Here is a 16,903-nt window from a genome sequence, read left to right as displayed (position 1 = left end):
TTTTTTTCTTTTTGCTCACAGCGCTATAAACATTTTTGTTATACGCAGTGTTAAATTTAGAAGAACGTGCCTGCAACAAAAGAACGTTATCATGCTAGTATGTAGGTTTTTCCTCGGCAGGTAACATCCCTTCGTGTTGGTCACCAGATGGGTCGATGGTCTTCCCATCCACAATTTTGTGATTGTAGTCATGTAGTCACTAACCATAGCCTAAGGTCAAAAACACCCCACTAACATACCTCCACCCCCTATATCTTGTTATATTTAAGTATTTTTCTATCTATTATTGATTTTTAATTTAAAGGGTGGGGGTAGTTCAGGTCTGTCTTTTTACACGATTAATACGAGTAATTTACTAATTATAGTGATTATTTTGAAAAGTACGATAATTTTGCTCCATGTACGATAATTCTACGCTACAGGTACGATAGTTTCCTCGCTTCAGGTTGTGAACACTGATCCGGCAGTCATCCGGCACGTGTGTAGCCGCCCTAAGCAAACGAGATATTGGAAATTAATAAGGAATAAGAGAAATAGAATGTTAGGATACTCCCTGACACAAAAAATAGTAAAGAAGTGGACCTATTAGAAGTAGAAAACGGTAGTAAATAAAGACAAATTTAAAGCTTAGAGAAAATCATTGTTTGTAAGCAGTTAAGGGTGTGGAAAGTTCTGGTTTTCGGGAAATGCGAAAATTTGCTTAGGATATGAAAGAGTGAAGATGCTCGTTCTAAGGACCTTCTGATGAATGATTTGTTACCGATGATTCTTACAATACAGTCGTTTCTAATATTGAGTTTATTTTTCTCTACAAAATTTTATGATTACCCTAGGTCATTTTCCGATTACATATTTTTCAATATATAATGTAGAATGTTCGTCAAAGCGTTTGTGCGAACAAAAAGTAAAAATTAATTAAAGCCGGATTAGTCCTTTTGAAAAGACCACAAACAGGCTTTCATTAATTCAAAGGTTCGGTGTCTTTGAAGAGGGCGCAGGTAACTCTGCCGGGTATTTAATTTGGGAGTCAAAGCATGAAAATGAGAGCGCTTTTATGCAGCTGCTATAATACCGAATGTAAACCAAACACGTCCTTTGAACACTGGCGCATTCACATTTTGATTACGTTTTTTCATCAAAATGACAATTATAAAACAAAAACAGAGCCTTTTTTGTTACACGTAAGTAACACTTTTGAAAACTTTTATTCATTTTATTCATGGATTCAATTGTCGAAAGAAATCGGAATCACTCTGGACTATACGATAGATAGTCCTGGTTTTCATCCACCACAGTCCACAATCACTCTGTATGTCTGTATGAATATTATACTGTTCGTTTCAAGAAGTTGGAGATATGCCCCTTCCCTTTATTAGGATGCGCCGTAGCATAATTCCAAATTCAATCATATTTGTCTGCGGAGCTCATTTCTCCACCAATCATCGAGCGAGAACTAGGCAAAAGTGTACAGTACCATTTGCAAAATTATTTAAACTGCCTCGTTAAAATTTAAAAATATGCTTTATTTAATAGCATATTTAGCCAATAATAAGAACAAGTGAATTAACTTAACATTCTACACACCTATAAAAGTTTTGCTTTGTTTTCTATTGTTAATTTATATACATTTTTGTTTTAAGAAATTGCTAAACATTTTCGTCTAGTACTGTACAGTTCTAGCCGATCTCCTAAGACCGCCCATCGAGAGCTCTGCTCGTTCCAACTATTTCTGTCTTGCTCACGCCTAGTGTGTATTCTTTCTATCTTCGCGCAGATTTCTTCAAGGTCACAAATCAAACAAATTGAAATGGGCTGTAACTAGCCGTTTCAAGCGATTCAACTGGGACGTTCCCCATCCACCGTTTAGTCCAGATCTCGCATCAAGCGATTTTCACCTGTTTGTCACCAATAAAAACAGCAACTTCAGAATGCTTTTTTGTGTTTAGATACCTACCTATGTTTTGATAGAACTCATCTTTTTGAATTATAAATAAAGGTCAAATTTTACATGATGTATGATAATGGAGAACGACAAGGACATGTACATATGTACCTAATACATTTATATTTATTTTGTATGTTTGTACTTCGAGTATAAACAATAAATTTTACATCTTAATCGATAATGCTTTGTCTTTGTAAATACAGGACTTTTGGAATTTCTTTTTAAAGTAAAATACCTAATAGTTAATTTTAGGGAACTCTTGTTCCCTTTCTGACATTATTAGCTTGGGTAGGAACGGTTTGTCGAACATTTAGAAGGATTTTAGTGTCAAACGTGACACAAATAGGTGTTAAACAGTTCGTGTAAACTCTCGCAAAGAAAAAATAAACACTTTTAATAAGGCACAGCTTGAGCTTGAAGATATTCTATTAATACAAAAAAAATGATGCGTCTGGATGAATATGCCAGAATTAGTTATCTTTTAAGTAAAAGAAACAGGAAAGAGGAAAAGAAAAAAAAGATTCTAAACCATATGTAAGACTAAAAGTTATTTTTTTGTCTAAATTGGTATCCACCCTAGTTTTCGTTTTAATTTTCGTCTAAGTAATAACTAAAATGAATTTTTAGAGCATGTAATATCGTCTCGTAACAGAAAGGCCAAAATTAACTTACTTTTAATTAAGTTAATTTTATTCATTAATCTCATCTGCAAAAGTACAGTGTATATTTTACTTTTACTCATTAAGGTTTCTCCCATAAAATTTTACAGCTCTCGCTTTACATTTTTACGACTTTTTATTGCAGTTTTACGATTCATTTTACTATACAGTTACTGTTTAAAAGTAAAGTGTTCCCATACTAAAACTGCACGTAGGGTGAACTTAAAAGCTTCAAGGAAGTTAGTACAAGAGGTAACTCTGAAACGATATGTAGGTATAGGTACGTGTGTGTCCAATCTGATCAATAGAGTGGGTGTTCACTTATTGTTATGGATAATTTATATGTGTTTCTATCGTATACCCGGTTACTTATCGGGAAGTCCTCGTATAACGTAAAAATGCTAGATAATAATTATTAATTGATATGTGGGCGTCGTAGTTGTTTATTTTTCTATGACTTTCTTACGATGATAACGGGATGATCTACTGCAGCATCTGCTAGTTGTCTTTTATCTCTCTTCTGTCACGTACTTGGAAACTTTTTCCGAGATCTAGTGGGCGTAATCTTGTCGAAATTAAAATACTTAACGTTAGCTAACGCCGATATATTATTTCGAAAGTGTAGAGAAAAAACATTGACTGCATCAAATGATGGTGTGTTGACGGAAAAATTAATTAGTAACTTTGGAGAAACCAACGAAAACTAACGTGTGGCTAGTGTTTACTTTAAAACGCATACGTGTTCAAAAATTACACATGAAACCATTGAACATACAGGTCGACACAAATAGGAAGAAGTGTGAATTGTTTCCGCCTATGATGCGCGGTAAACTGAATGTTTGTGGAAGAGAGGGATACGCACCACAATTGGTCCTGTTGGTTCTTGTTATTTGTGTATTTTTAACGTTTTTGCTATTGTTATTGGTTTTACTGAAGTTATTGTTGTTATTACGGTTTGCTTTCTTGAATCCACATGTGTTTTTTATTTGTTTCACTACAAGCTGCAATGATTTATTAATTTGCGATCAATTATTTCAAATTTGGTTAGCCATTCATGTAGGTCTCTTCTTCATGTTTAGAAGATACATACGAAAAATCTTCCTGATTCTGCTGTTCTTCTTTCTTTTAATACTTTATTTGTCTTTCTTCCACGCATAAACGTTGCTAACTGAAACCTCTTCCTATTCTTGTCAAGCTGTACAGCAAAATACATGATCAGATAATCAGGGAACATTTGTTTCGTAGATTTTTGATATGAGTAGAATGTGGAATAAATGAAACAAAACTCATTCAGTAAAAAGGCAATAAAAAAGTACATATACTAAAGCGTGTGTAAGAAAAACTATTAAAGTTATTATTGGGACTATTCGGAGTGTTCTAGCTGTTCTAAAGATTGGAATTTACTGCCAAAACAATGGTTTTTATTACCCTTTCGTTCTATATTGACGAACGCCACACAACGACGAACTGTTTGATTCTATTGCGGAAATAGTGAATAAACTGAAGTCCCCATAAATGTTTCTAAACGTAAAAAGAAGATAAAGAAAAGAAAACACTTTTATAAAACCGAATGTTTTAACAAAATTCAAGCAATAAGGACACAATAGTCGAACAACAACATGAAGATGTAAACCGCGATCTCGAACTTATTAGTTCTCATCATCACACCACACATAGTTTCAATAAATCCTTCAAGCAAGCAAGATAAATAAGAGCCACATGTAGGTGCTGTCAGATACAGAGAGTGATTCTCTTTGATTTGTATTTGAACGTTTAAAAGTTAACTTTCTACATGACAATATGTGAGGATGTCAATTGGTAAACTTTTAGCTTCAATATTGTCTTTTTGTCAAGTGGTGTGTTGATGTACTGACCTATCGTTAACTAACTGAATGTAATCTTATTGGTCGTAAACCGATGTCAGTTTCAATCCAATTGTCCAAATATTTCAAGTCATTGGGGGAGAGTTTGCATAAGTTAACCTCGGTTATCAATATTTACATTCAATTACACATCAAAGAGAGAACATTGTTTTGATCTACCAAGTGTCTTTTGTTGTAAGACACGATTAGAAACTAGTGAGTTCATTGAATTTGAAATGTCCCTTTTATTCTATCACCTTTTTTAGATCGTAGTTTAGCATTTGCCTTGATCCTCATTTTTCTGGATTATTTAGGCAAATACTGGAGCAGCAATATTCCACACGCAATCTTCCGCAACCTCTTCTGTCTTCATTTCGCGTGTGTCACCTGTCTCTTCCTAATCGCCACCCACTCATTCTTGCAATTCCTAAAACGAGACTGAAGAAGGTCTTCCACCCTGTCCTCTCATTTTTTTGAAGTGTAAGCCGAAGCGATCGTCACCCACTTTCACCAACAATTCTTAAAAGAAGACTGAAGAAGGCTCGCCACCCTGCACTCCGGTTTTACTGAAGTGCAGGCTGGAGAGATTGCTCACCCCCTGATCTTCCGCGTCTCTTCTATCTTTATTCCGCCTGTGACATCTGTCTCTTCCTAATCGTCACCCACTTATTCCTACAATTCCTAAAAGCAGGCTGAAGAAGGTCTTCCACCCTGTCCTCCGGTTTTACTAAAGTGGTGGTCGGTGGGATATCCCTTCCTCTCATCTTCCACGTCTTTTCTGTCTTCATTCCGCCTGCGACATTTGTCTTTTCCTAATCGCCACCTACTCATTCCCACAATTCTTAAAAGGAGGCCGGAGGTCTTCCACACTGCTCTCCGGTTTTACTGAAGTATAGGTCGCAGTTAGCGCCCTCTCCCTGATCTTCCACGTCTCCTTTTCCTTCATTTCGTCTGTGTCATCTGCCTCCTCCTAATCGCCACTCACTCATTCTCACAATTCCTAAAAGGAAGCCGAAAAAGGCCTTCCATCATGCTCTCCGATTGTGCACTGGAGTGTAGAGGAGGGATCGCCTGCCCTCTGGATTATTTAGTCAAATACTAGAGTAGTAATATTCATTCCATACATAATCTTCCACGAATCTGCTGTTTTCATTTTTCGTCTGTATCATGTGTCTTTTCCTAATCGCCAACCATTCATTACTACAATTCCTTAAAGAAGGCAGAAGAAGGTCATCCACCCTGCCCTCCAGTTTTGCACTGGAGTGTAGATCGGAGAGATAGCCCGCTTCAAGCTTCAGTTACTGATGGTACTGAGTCACACAGAACTTTTCTTTTTAATTATTCTTCTTAATTTTTGTTTTGTTTTCTAAATAATGTGTTTTTTTTGTTTCAGGTGGCACGAGTTGTGTTGACGTCCACTTCGAAAACAAAGATGGCGGTTTCTTCCTCAAACATTCTTCCCGTCAGAACCTGCAATCCTCGGATTCGGGTGCTTCTTCCGGTTCACTCCTCTCAGTCGATAGATTCGCCGTTTTCCAAACGTCCCAGCCGATTTCGATTCGCGCAACGTACGGTCCCTTCAGTACAAAACAAACGGTACCGGCGCGCTACGTCGTGGCCGACCCATTGCCCATTAACACGACCAGTTCCTCCTTAGATATCCAAGAGTTCACCGGTCACCATTTCGACATGTCCGCGCACATAGTCAAAAACGAAATTCCACGCGATTCACCTGTTCTAAGAGTACTTTTTCACACCGGGACCGATCCTGGTGTGCGCCAGCCCGTTTTCACCCACCACCAACAGAAGCTATGTATCATTTTGCACGCAACTTGGGGTAGTAAGGGACCCTTAAGTGCCACGTGTAGTCCGGACGGAGAAGATGGCGTTTGTCTTGCCCAAATCACTGTACCATCTTCTTGGTGGCCTTCTCTGCCGCCCCCCGATAAAGACGGGAGACCGGGAAAGGTGGCTAAATCGCCGCCCCGAGTAGTTCAGGTCGCATATTCGGTCCTCGAACCACACCCCGATGACGAACAGGGGTGCCAACCGAAAGTACAATTTCAACCCACTACTATCCTCGGTTTAGTCACCTTGGTACCGGCCAAAACTGCCTATAAAGAATTGAAACTCACCGAAGGGATTACTATGTTAATACCTCATCCCGCCCTCTTCCCTTTATCCAGGATACACATTCCTGTTTTCATCGAAAAGGAGAAAGCCAAATTATTGACTGCAATTGTTACAAGGTGAGTTTGATTTTCCGCTGTATTTTACTCTTTTGCAAGTTTATATTTTGTTTTTGGTTTTTTTATCGAAGAAATTTCGCCACAAGGTCACTTTATCCTTTAAGGTTGTCTCATCATTACGTGCCGTTGCGTGTATTGAAAGCAAAGGCGTACAAATGTTGTGGTGAATTTTTTATGTCGGTTAACATTTGTTCCTGATAGACACTAACGAAATCCTGATGAGATTTTGATTGTGTTCCTGTCTCTAAAGTACATATTCTACGTTCATAAACGAAGCGGCCAAATTACTGCTTCCACTGACAAACGAAAAACGTTTGTGGAACATTTTCAAGTAGTCGTTATGTTGTCAAACCGAGGAAAACAAAACGTTTTGTTTGTTTGATTATAAATGGTTTTATCAATTCTAATTGTGTCCTGCAGATGTTTTTGACTAAATTTTCAGCGAACCCGAATTATTTATTTTTAAAGGATTTTGATACGGGATTTAGAGTAATAGCTCCTGATAGTTTCAAAATAGGGCGTATGTTTCAACGTCATTCAAAACGATAAGAAAACAGAATCATTTAACGAATTTGACTGAGATTATCACTGTTATAAAATAGAAATTTAGTAGGAATTGAATATGCAAAATGAGAATCAGGGCTGGACTTAAAACAGCCGTATAAATTACGAAAAATTCTGATGCAATTGAGTGGTGACATTTTTGAAATACATGCAAGTCCTGTAATTTCGATCTACGAGTTATGTTTTATTTAAAGAAGTGATGCTTTAGAATATCCTGTACACCGTTTGTCTTTTATTATTGGAAAATGTCTCCTTTTTACGGTGTTTATTCTTTCATTATTAACGTTTCAAGAGCGTGATCGATATCAAATCAAATAACGCGGAGAATAACGTCGACCAAATCTAATAAATTTCAAAATCAATTTGTTTTTTGTCCCGGAGTGTTCACCATACTTGAGTATTCTTGGATTGATCTTTTAAAAAGTCGAGGAAAATTAAAATCGAAATTTTCCACGACGCATTTTCCTCTCTACTCTTTACACAAACAACAACACCAAGGACTAATAAAAAGCGTATCTTCTATGAATTTTTAATACTCCAAACAGTTAATTTTTTCATAAATGATACACTGCAAACTATTGTTTGTTTGTTGCTAGATAATTCGAAGATCACCGAATCAATATTTCTACAGTTTTCATTTTTTCAAGAAGTAGATATTCATAACTGTTATCATCTCAAGAATGATAAGATACCTGCTGTGACTTTTCTGCCTTTAATTGAAGAAGAAATTAGTTAATTGTCACGGGAGGTTTTTACTGTTGTAAAGGACATTTTGAGAAGGATTGAACGAATTACGTAAAAACCAGATCCGTACTCAGAAGTTCATATAGAATAAGATTGAAATATTGAAACTTTTAATGTCACAAAATGTTTTGTTTCGGTGCCCATATATACTCATGGCATAGAGAATGACGTTTCTATTGCACGTTATAGGGAGTGTTTGGTTGTAAACAGTATCGTTATAGGAAGTTGTGTTTTATGACCCTGATCATTTTAGATTGCTATTTCAATTGAGCAACATCTATTTTTATAATTAATAGATAAAGTCGAACTCGATTACATAAAATATTGGTGTCGTACTTTGATCGATCGATCACGCCAAGTTATTAAAGTAACTTTTTAGCATTCCGACTTCATTAATTCAAATTCTTCAAAGGCAGAATGTAAACTCCGCGTCAGCGAAAGTCCGAATAACTCGGGCTAACTTATTACCTAAAAAGTTTGGCCTGTAAATTCGTCCAGTTTTCTTGTTGTTTTTGTTTTACCAACCGCTGGGCTTTATTCCACTTACACATGCATTCAAACATATATCCTGAACGATAACTTTAATAATGAATTCCGAAGTTTGAGGAAAGTTTGGAAACTCGATTTTAAAATCTGTTGGAAATTGAAGCATGTGCGGGAACAAATTTTCATTGTAACGGCTTTCCCAACCTTCCTCGACTGTGCACAAAAACAATAGCGTGTATGTATTAACGAAATAAAAAGTTGCTCACTATAAGCGATTGGTTGCATTAAAAATATCAGGCTTGGCAGAAGGGGGGGACTGTCTTCGCCACATAGTCAATATCCTCTACGGACGTTTCGTGTTCTTTCTAGCTATATTTAAAACTTTCAGTTTGCAAAAACTAATTTAAAACCATACCTATGAAAACTGGGAAAGGAGGATCATAATATATACTGCGGGTGGTCACCAAAATGGGGAGGATTTATAAAAATGGGTCACGTAGTATGGGTACATTCCTTTAGGCAAGTACATAATACACAACCATTGTATGTAATAGCTTCTTTCTTCTATATTCATGTCTGTTTTTACTCAGTTTCGTCCCCCATTCCTTGGGTCTTCTGAATCCAGCCTATGCCTTCTCTTGATCCATAAATTATTTAGGTCTCGCTTCTTAGTCGTGTCCTGTGCAATTCTCTTTTATATATGTAGCCAGGTTTCTCTTACACGTTTACATACCCTGTATGTCTTTTGTCCTTCATTTAGTCAATACCTTTTTCCTTTCCATTCATTACAACATCTAACTATTGTTATCATCTTTACCTTGTTTTTCTTCCCATTCAGTTCTAAATACATACTTTGGTTTTGCGTCAGTCGTCCATCTCCTGTAGTCTTTCGCCAATGGAATCTCTTATTTGTTCCACCCTTGCTTCTCTCTTCTTTGCACTGAAAGTATTTCTTCATGTGTTGACTGTCTTTCCCTGTCAATTCTGTTACTTTTCATTTCCATTTGCTTGTTCTCCCTTTAGCCTTTATTTTTTCTTAGTATTTTAGCACTTGATACATTCCACTTCTATACATATTGGTTCTGTCCTAGTCTCTTCCAAGACAGTGTACTCTCTACTATCTAGGCTCAGTTCCACATTCTGTATCCAGGTTTTTCAGTAGTTTTCCGTCCCCAAATTTTAACTCCATACATAAAAATACTTTTCACCAGAATGTAAAGCATTACCAATTTCTTTTCCCGATCTCCACCAAATTTACTTTCTTCAATTCCTCATATATACTTGTGCCATGATTCCTGAGGTCTTCTTTGCAAGTTCTCTGATGTGTGCTTCATCCCCATTGCTTTTTTGCAAATATATATCTCAGATATTTGAATTCGTTTACTTCTTCTAGGTTCTCTTATTACAATTTCCATGATCTCTCAAAATGTTTTGGTGTTTTTCCTTTTGCTAAAACTCACAACCTTGGATTCTTCTTCTTTTCTCCATCATATTAGATTCAAGTCTGTTACGCCCGATAGGTATCACATATATCAAAAAGGTAAGATATCATTTCTACCCGGAACATTGAAATTTCGTCATAATATCAGCTTTGTCGTTACACCAGACGTCGTTATAAGCGTTATAAACAATAACGTTTCTTGTTACAGTGTTTGTTTTGTTCCAGAGGGAGAGTAAAGAACGGGGTGAGATTTATAAATGCAACGCCGAGCGAAGCGGCTTCCTCTTGGAACATAAGCGTGGAAATGAACCCTCGTCACACAGGGTTAACGGTCAGTGCGGTCAGGAAAGAATCCTCAACCTCCACGTCCGAAACTGCAACCGAGACCAATGCGGCGGCCGAGTGAGTATCATTAATAAAGTTAATTAAAAACCATACGAAAATGTAAATTGGATGCCTCCTCCCCTCATGTATGAAAACGCTTTTTTAATTACCCCCTCGCGCATTACGCACCACCAGATTAATTTTCATCCTGTAATCAGAAACCCCTAGTGCACCTAAATAATCTGCCACCATGATCTACTTAAATAACTACAATAATATTCCCAGTGAGACTAATCCTTATTTTTGTACAAGTCTTAATAGATTATGATCTATTTGGTCTAAGACTAACAACTACTTTACAAAAAATTATTTCAGTAGTCATGTAAGTCAGGAAAGCCAAAATAATTACCAGAGCTTTTAGTTAAAACCAAAGGACTATTTTAACCAGTGTTACAATTTTTATTTATTATTTGTTTGCATCTACATTAAGCCCATATATCAGCTTTTCGAATCATGTGGTCAATTAGCCATAAAAAGAAAAAAAAAATCGGTTGTCTGTAAAGTCGGTTTACTGACGATAGTTGAACGCGACAACGTCATAAGAAAATACTGATGGAATGGTTTCATTTTTCAAAAGAAAATTTTAATTTTATTTGTTTGATAGATATTTTGTATGGATATAGAGAAGGAGGTAAATGGAAATGTATTATTGTATAGCAGCTGTCCTCGCGGACGCATCGCTCACTCAAGTAGGAGAGAGACAGATGTCGAACGCTGCCGAACGCGGAGGCCGATTGTGCCTCTTTGTCGCTCGTTCCGCGCTCTCGCTTGCACTTCAAGCCTAAATGGAACGCCTCAAAGCGAGGTAACGCCGCATGAGTCATTTTTTTCGTGCGTGCAGCCGGCTCCATCGAATTATTGTCACGTCAAAAACAAAACACCAAAATCTTTCACTGTTTGTTCTTCTGATTGCATAAGTTATCCAGATTCAGATTGAGCTTTTGCAATAGTCACTCCCAACATAAATGTAGGTACTATGTATTTGTTAAAGTTTTATGTATAAAAAAGAATTAACCGAAAGGTGACATTTTTCGTCACTGCTAGTTGAGTTAACATTAGAACGTTATTATAAGATGTTTTTTGTGTTCAATAGTTCGGCAGCTCATGTATTACTTTTCGTATTGGAACAGAATAGGTACAAAAATGCTTGAAATATGTTTGGCAAAATAACAGGTTGGCAAATGACAGGTTAAAAAAATGACTACATTAGCTACATATACGCACGTTTATTAGCTTTTCAACGTGAAATATTAGCTCTATCGATTACCCTGTTCTTTATTGCCTTCACCGTGGGGTAAAACCTAATAAATTAAGGGCGAACAAAACTGAGCCCGCCTACCTATGGATACACATATTACAAAGCGATTTTTTCTGTTCGTTTTTTTTTTTTTAATACATTCTGTTGTTTGCAAAATAAATAATAATGAGAATAATTAAAACGACAGTTTATTTTGTAGGTCAAATAAGAACGTATTAAACCCCTGTGTATTATACTGTTGTGCTTTTTTATAGTATATACTGAGCGAATGTTGAAGGAAAACCAAAAATCGGCATTGAATTTTTTATTTTTAAAATTGCTGTTGTAAAATGGCTTAAATATTTATGCAAAAAATAATATTTAATTTTGGAGCATAAATGTAGCAATAGATTTCATGTGCTCGCATTGAAAACCATTTTAATCGATTAAAGGAAGCTGCTGTTATTACTAATTTATGGTTGTGTGAGTTTCTCCAAAAGCTCATCGAAGAAAAATCCTCGCGCGCTCAATAAAACGTACCAAAAACAATTGCCAGATTATTTATAATGTATACGATATATTAGAACCAAATTCATGAAAAACAAACGTCTGGGATTTATTCTTACATTAACCAGGATTGGATTTTTTGGGATACACGGTGTCTAACTGTTTACCTATTCAATTTTAAGATTCATTAATATAAATCGACAGAACTTTCGGAATCTTTTATGGTTAATTTCCCTGATGATGATTGACTCTTTGGTAAATGGAATAAATCGGGTCTAGTTGTTGCAAATCGAAAATCCAAGCAAAATTTCGATAAGTTTTACGTTTGGAACACAGTGCCTAGAATTGACGCTATTTTTGTCAGTGTTGGGATTAATTATTTTAAGTCACAAATGATGCAACTCGAAATAAGTAAAATAGAAATCGCTAGAAGTTTTAGACATAATTCTTCTGCTGTCTTACACTTTTTTGGGAAGGTGATATTTTATTCAATTACTAATCAATGTCGTAACGAGTTTTCGTGAACCGGTGATCAAAGCAAATTTTCTGATGTTCGATGCATAATTTTTCGGATTTAAAGACCCGATGAAAACTGGTGCAGTGTCGATACGGAATTCTAATTAAAAATAAAAACTTTGTCGTCTAAAAGTCTACGAGTCTAGTCAAAGGCGTCGTCGACCTCGTTAGATATAAAATCGATATTAACTGCCTGGCGCCATAAGCAACAATCTGTGAATTAGTGGCATATTTGTGCCGAGAGTTTTATTACCAAGAAATGAAATTCTATTTCATTCATGGAATTTTCACTGCCGACAAGTGCTATCGACATTAACCGAGTGTAAACCTCGTAACTGCTTTTCCACGATAAAAGTGTTTTTCCCCACTTTGATTTCCTACACTTATTTAGGTTGTTGATTAATCAGACACATGTCTGTGAAGTTGTAAGATTATGAAAACTTTTAGAGATTTAGCATATGGACGTAAAAATTTTAATGTCCAGTCCAAGAAGAGGTCAGCCAGTGAACTTGCTTTGAAATGATTAGTATTTTAGTTCCTTCAACAAAATGAATATTGTCCAAAGACTTTTAGACACACACCTTCACTCCTTGGTATCCTGAAACAATCTCCTCATTTTCTGAAATGCAGAACATCCCACATCCTCAAATAAGTATTCTAATGTAGGTCTTCCTCCACTTTACTTCTTATCATTGTCTAAATTGTCCCTCATATTTACTATATCTTCCTTTCCTTATTGATTCACATGACTCTCTCTGTTCTATTATCCACTGTACTTTAATCCAAATGTATATTTTTGCTTTTGTGTTTTATATCTATACATTATGAGTTATCTGACTTCCTAGACAGCAAATATCAGCAAGTTCTAAGTTTTTTGTCCCCAATTAGTGGTTAAAAGTTGAAAATTTGTTTTTAGCTTGTTTCTCTCAAGAGTAGTTGCGATGAAAGTATACTTTTTGAGACTGTATTTCTGCATTCATTTTGATAAGAATCGTGTACTATTTAGGTCAGGACTGAACATTGTACGTGACCGTTTTTACATACCGTATCTAAAGGAAATTGGGAGCAATGCTGCATATTTTCTAAGCAATCGTCAACTTGAACAAAACGAACAAATTTCTGCCCTCGTTTCTCATCTAATGACACACGCCCGGCGCTGACTCTAGTATTTATTTAGTAAGGATTCGCCTTGTGGTGCCGATCCTCCTCTTTCCAATTAAGGGTGCATCGTGGAGGTTTCCATGTTACGCGTACAAAGAAGCACCCTTCTCCATTTCCTCGAACATTCTCCACGTTTCGTCTTCTAACAAGTGAATCTCCGTAATTTGCAGAGTAATTGAGTTGTTCACGTTGCTGGTGGAAATTAGCGAGGATGCAGCCGAGGGTTACGACGGTGCGAAAGTCGTCTGGTCTACTAGGGTTGAACCCTCTGCCGAAGAAAGCGATATTCCAGATTCGCACAGGGCCGATGGTAGGAAAACTACCACCAAATTCGAAATTCAAAAGGACGATATCCAAGCAGTCGTGCCGATTAGCAAGGTAACAAAAACTGCAATATTGGTCGTGGTTGCTGTTGTCACCTCTCGTAGTTTAGTGGTCAGAACATTGGTGCGTAAAGCCAAAGGTCCCGGGTTCGATTCCCGGCGGGGGTGTAACAACAGCAACAATTTTTCCATCATTAATTTGAGGTAGCGTGTAGTGGGTAAATTAAACTAACTCCCTTCGAAAAGATGTCTAAATTGTATGTATGTTTAAAAACTGCAATACTCAAAAATAACGACTTACATATTTAAAGTGCAGATCGCTTTAAACCCACTTCCGGATGTAATTAATCGTCTTTGTCTAGTGGAAATGAAATTGTCGGGCGATTTATTATTGTTCCATAATGACAAAGTTGAAGCAGAAGGTCTTCGAATTTATGGCAGAATATGTTTCTTGTTGGCATGAAAACCAGTTTAGTAAACAACTGCGATTAACTGGAGTAACGAAGAGAGTCGTGGCAATTAGGCCCGAGGAGATAAGCTTCTGCAATCTATGTGTACCCGATAGTTAAGCAAATTGCGAAATGTATGCATACTTGCAACTTCTTTTTAATCATCGCGCGTTCCACGGTTAATTAAGGAAGTTTAATTAGCGCTCCAGTTATCGCTTTCTTTTTATTGGTTGATACGTAATAAAAACGGCAACCGATGCAACTCTTTCAATTTAGCTGTGCGATGTTTGACACCAAAAAGTTACTATTTGAACTATTTGTTTGCTTCTCCTTTAGAACTGGGAAGTTTTAAATACGGCCGTTTTAACTGGTCGTCAAGTTTCCCAAGCAATGAAAGTTTTAATAGTTTCCCAAGCGGGAAAGGCAGCCGATGTTACATTTCAGGCGTCATGCCATTCGGAAGATGACAGCGTCTTAAAGGTAAGAAAAAACGAATCAAATAAGAACATCCATTCAAAGTATGATAGTAAAAGTTCGCAACTACTAACTCAAATTGTACAAAGGACATCCACGTTTCCCAAAAACAAAGTCTAAAGTACAACAGAAATTTTCGAAATTGTTAGGTGTCTTCGTCGTGTAGTTCAGTTTACGTCGATGGGAGTGAGGCTAGGGGTTCGGTAAACGGGTCGGTACTTGTAAAATATGGTACGTACACGGGTTTGGCTCGATTCACAGTGTGGATGCCAGAGTTCCCTTTAGATCTTCAAGTACCAGACACCAGGTTGTCCCAAGTGAAATCTTGGAGAGTTCCCGACTTTCACAACAGGTAAAGAAATCGTACCCTATCAGTTTAGTTATCGCAATTAGCCACACGTAATTGTAGTGGAAAATCGCGAAGGAGAAGAAAAAAACGATCTTATACTAACTGGGGAGCAACAGGTTATAGCCCAGACGACATAGGGAACGGTATAGATAGGGCATCTTGTCGCTTGAGATACCAGCAAAGTCCTGTGGATGTCTTCGCCCATTTTATGGCCAGCGACCACGACACCGGCAGAATAACGTATCTTGTTAACAGAAGAACTTGGCTGCGGGTCACAGATTTAGTTCTGCCACTTCTAAGAGTCAGCGACCCGAGAATTGCCAGTCTACATGGTCGCATATTGCAAGGGAGGAGCATGGGGAGAACGGAAGTGCAGGTAAATTGATCTTATTTAAAATATCTCTCGAGGACTTTTGCGAAAGAGCGAAACACTTTAAGGTTTTGTCTCCGATAACTGGTCGAGTGATTGGGGCAAAGGAAATCCGTGTGGGCAACGACAAGGTGGGCATATCAAAGCTGGCAGTGCAAGTAGTATCTGGTCTTCAGTTGAGCATTACACCTGATACTTCAGTTGAGAACAGCTACATGGCAGAGACGAGTGTAACCAGAAAATTAACTGCCCAGTATCAGGTAAAGTCCATGTCAGTTTTGGAGTGGTGTTTTTTATTGAAATTTGACTCATAGGAAGGGCTTCTTGATATCGAAATCGAATTCTCTGATGGCAGCAAAACACCACTACGTGAGGTGGCCGATACAGATTACCACCTGGTGGTAGAAAGTCTCGATCCGGAAGTGGTGGCTTTTGCTCCAATGGTCGCTTCTCATCACCCTCGAGTGATTGCAGTGGGAGAGGGCAGTGGAGATCTTTTGCAGGTCACCCTGCTTCTATCTGAAGAATGTCGGACGTTCTCCAGACCGAAACACAAAGGCATCGGACCTTTGGCCACCGCAACTGCTTCGGTTACTGTGGACTTCAGCGTCGGAGATTTACCTCATAGACCCGATATACTTCAGAACGACGGAGGATCGTATGGTAACTCAAAAGTTCGAGACTTTACAGATTTGCGAGATATACTTAAAGGTAATATTAAACGAAATTTACTAACAGTGATGAAGGCACTAAATATTTTGATTTAGGACCGCCTGTTAAAGATGACAACAGCCATCAGCCCAACGTTCAAGCACGGCAACACAAAGGGTCACATCATACCGCTTCCCACATGACACCTTTGGAGATCAGCATGTATGTTTTACTAGCAGCGTTCTGCTTTGCGATTGTGGTAAGGCGATGCCAAAAAATGCGACCTTCTTTTTGTAATAGATGAGGAGGTTTTTTATTAGATCTTCGTGGCTTCCTGCGTCGTTTATGCATCAAAATTCAAGCCGGTGGAGTCCAGTTTGGGAGGACTGAACCCTATGCCCATACCCACGGGAAATTTCCGCGAGAGGAAACCCAGGGAGACCACCACAAACGCACACGACTGGGTGTGGTTAGGTAAGGAGCGATATTACCACTTGCTGGAAGGGGCCATTTGCAAATACTTTTCGAATTT

At 37.6% G+C, this 16,903-nt stretch overlaps 1 protein-coding gene across 2 annotated transcripts in view; it reads left to right on the top strand.

Moving 5' to 3' along the window:
* Window positions 1-16,903, top strand: part of LOC108739838 (transmembrane protein 132E) — a 69,558-nt gene that overhangs the window by 51,372 nt on the left and 1,283 nt on the right. For both annotated transcript variants that reach the window (XM_025977999.1, XM_025978000.1), the window contains exons 2-11: window positions 5,860-6,715; window positions 10,176-10,352; window positions 13,926-14,133; window positions 14,864-15,007; window positions 15,151-15,353; window positions 15,411-15,726; window positions 15,789-15,980; window positions 16,035-16,431; window positions 16,488-16,630; window positions 16,692-16,845. In XM_025977999.1, coding sequence (XP_025833784.1) covers window positions 5,860-6,715; window positions 10,176-10,352; window positions 13,926-14,133; window positions 14,864-15,007; window positions 15,151-15,353; window positions 15,411-15,726; window positions 15,789-15,980; window positions 16,035-16,431; window positions 16,488-16,630; window positions 16,692-16,845 — 2,790 coding nt within the window. The remainder of the gene's footprint in view (window positions 1-5,859; window positions 6,716-10,175; window positions 10,353-13,925; window positions 14,134-14,863; window positions 15,008-15,150; window positions 15,354-15,410; window positions 15,727-15,788; window positions 15,981-16,034; window positions 16,432-16,487; window positions 16,631-16,691; window positions 16,846-16,903) is intronic.

Source organism: Agrilus planipennis, unplaced genomic scaffold (assembly GCF_000699045.2).
Source record: "Agrilus planipennis isolate EAB-ADULT unplaced genomic scaffold, Apla_2.0 scaffold195, whole genome shotgun sequence".
NCBI lineage: Eukaryota > Metazoa > Arthropoda > Insecta > Coleoptera > Buprestidae > Agrilus > Agrilus planipennis.
This window is presented reverse-complemented; position numbering and strand designations above follow the sequence as displayed.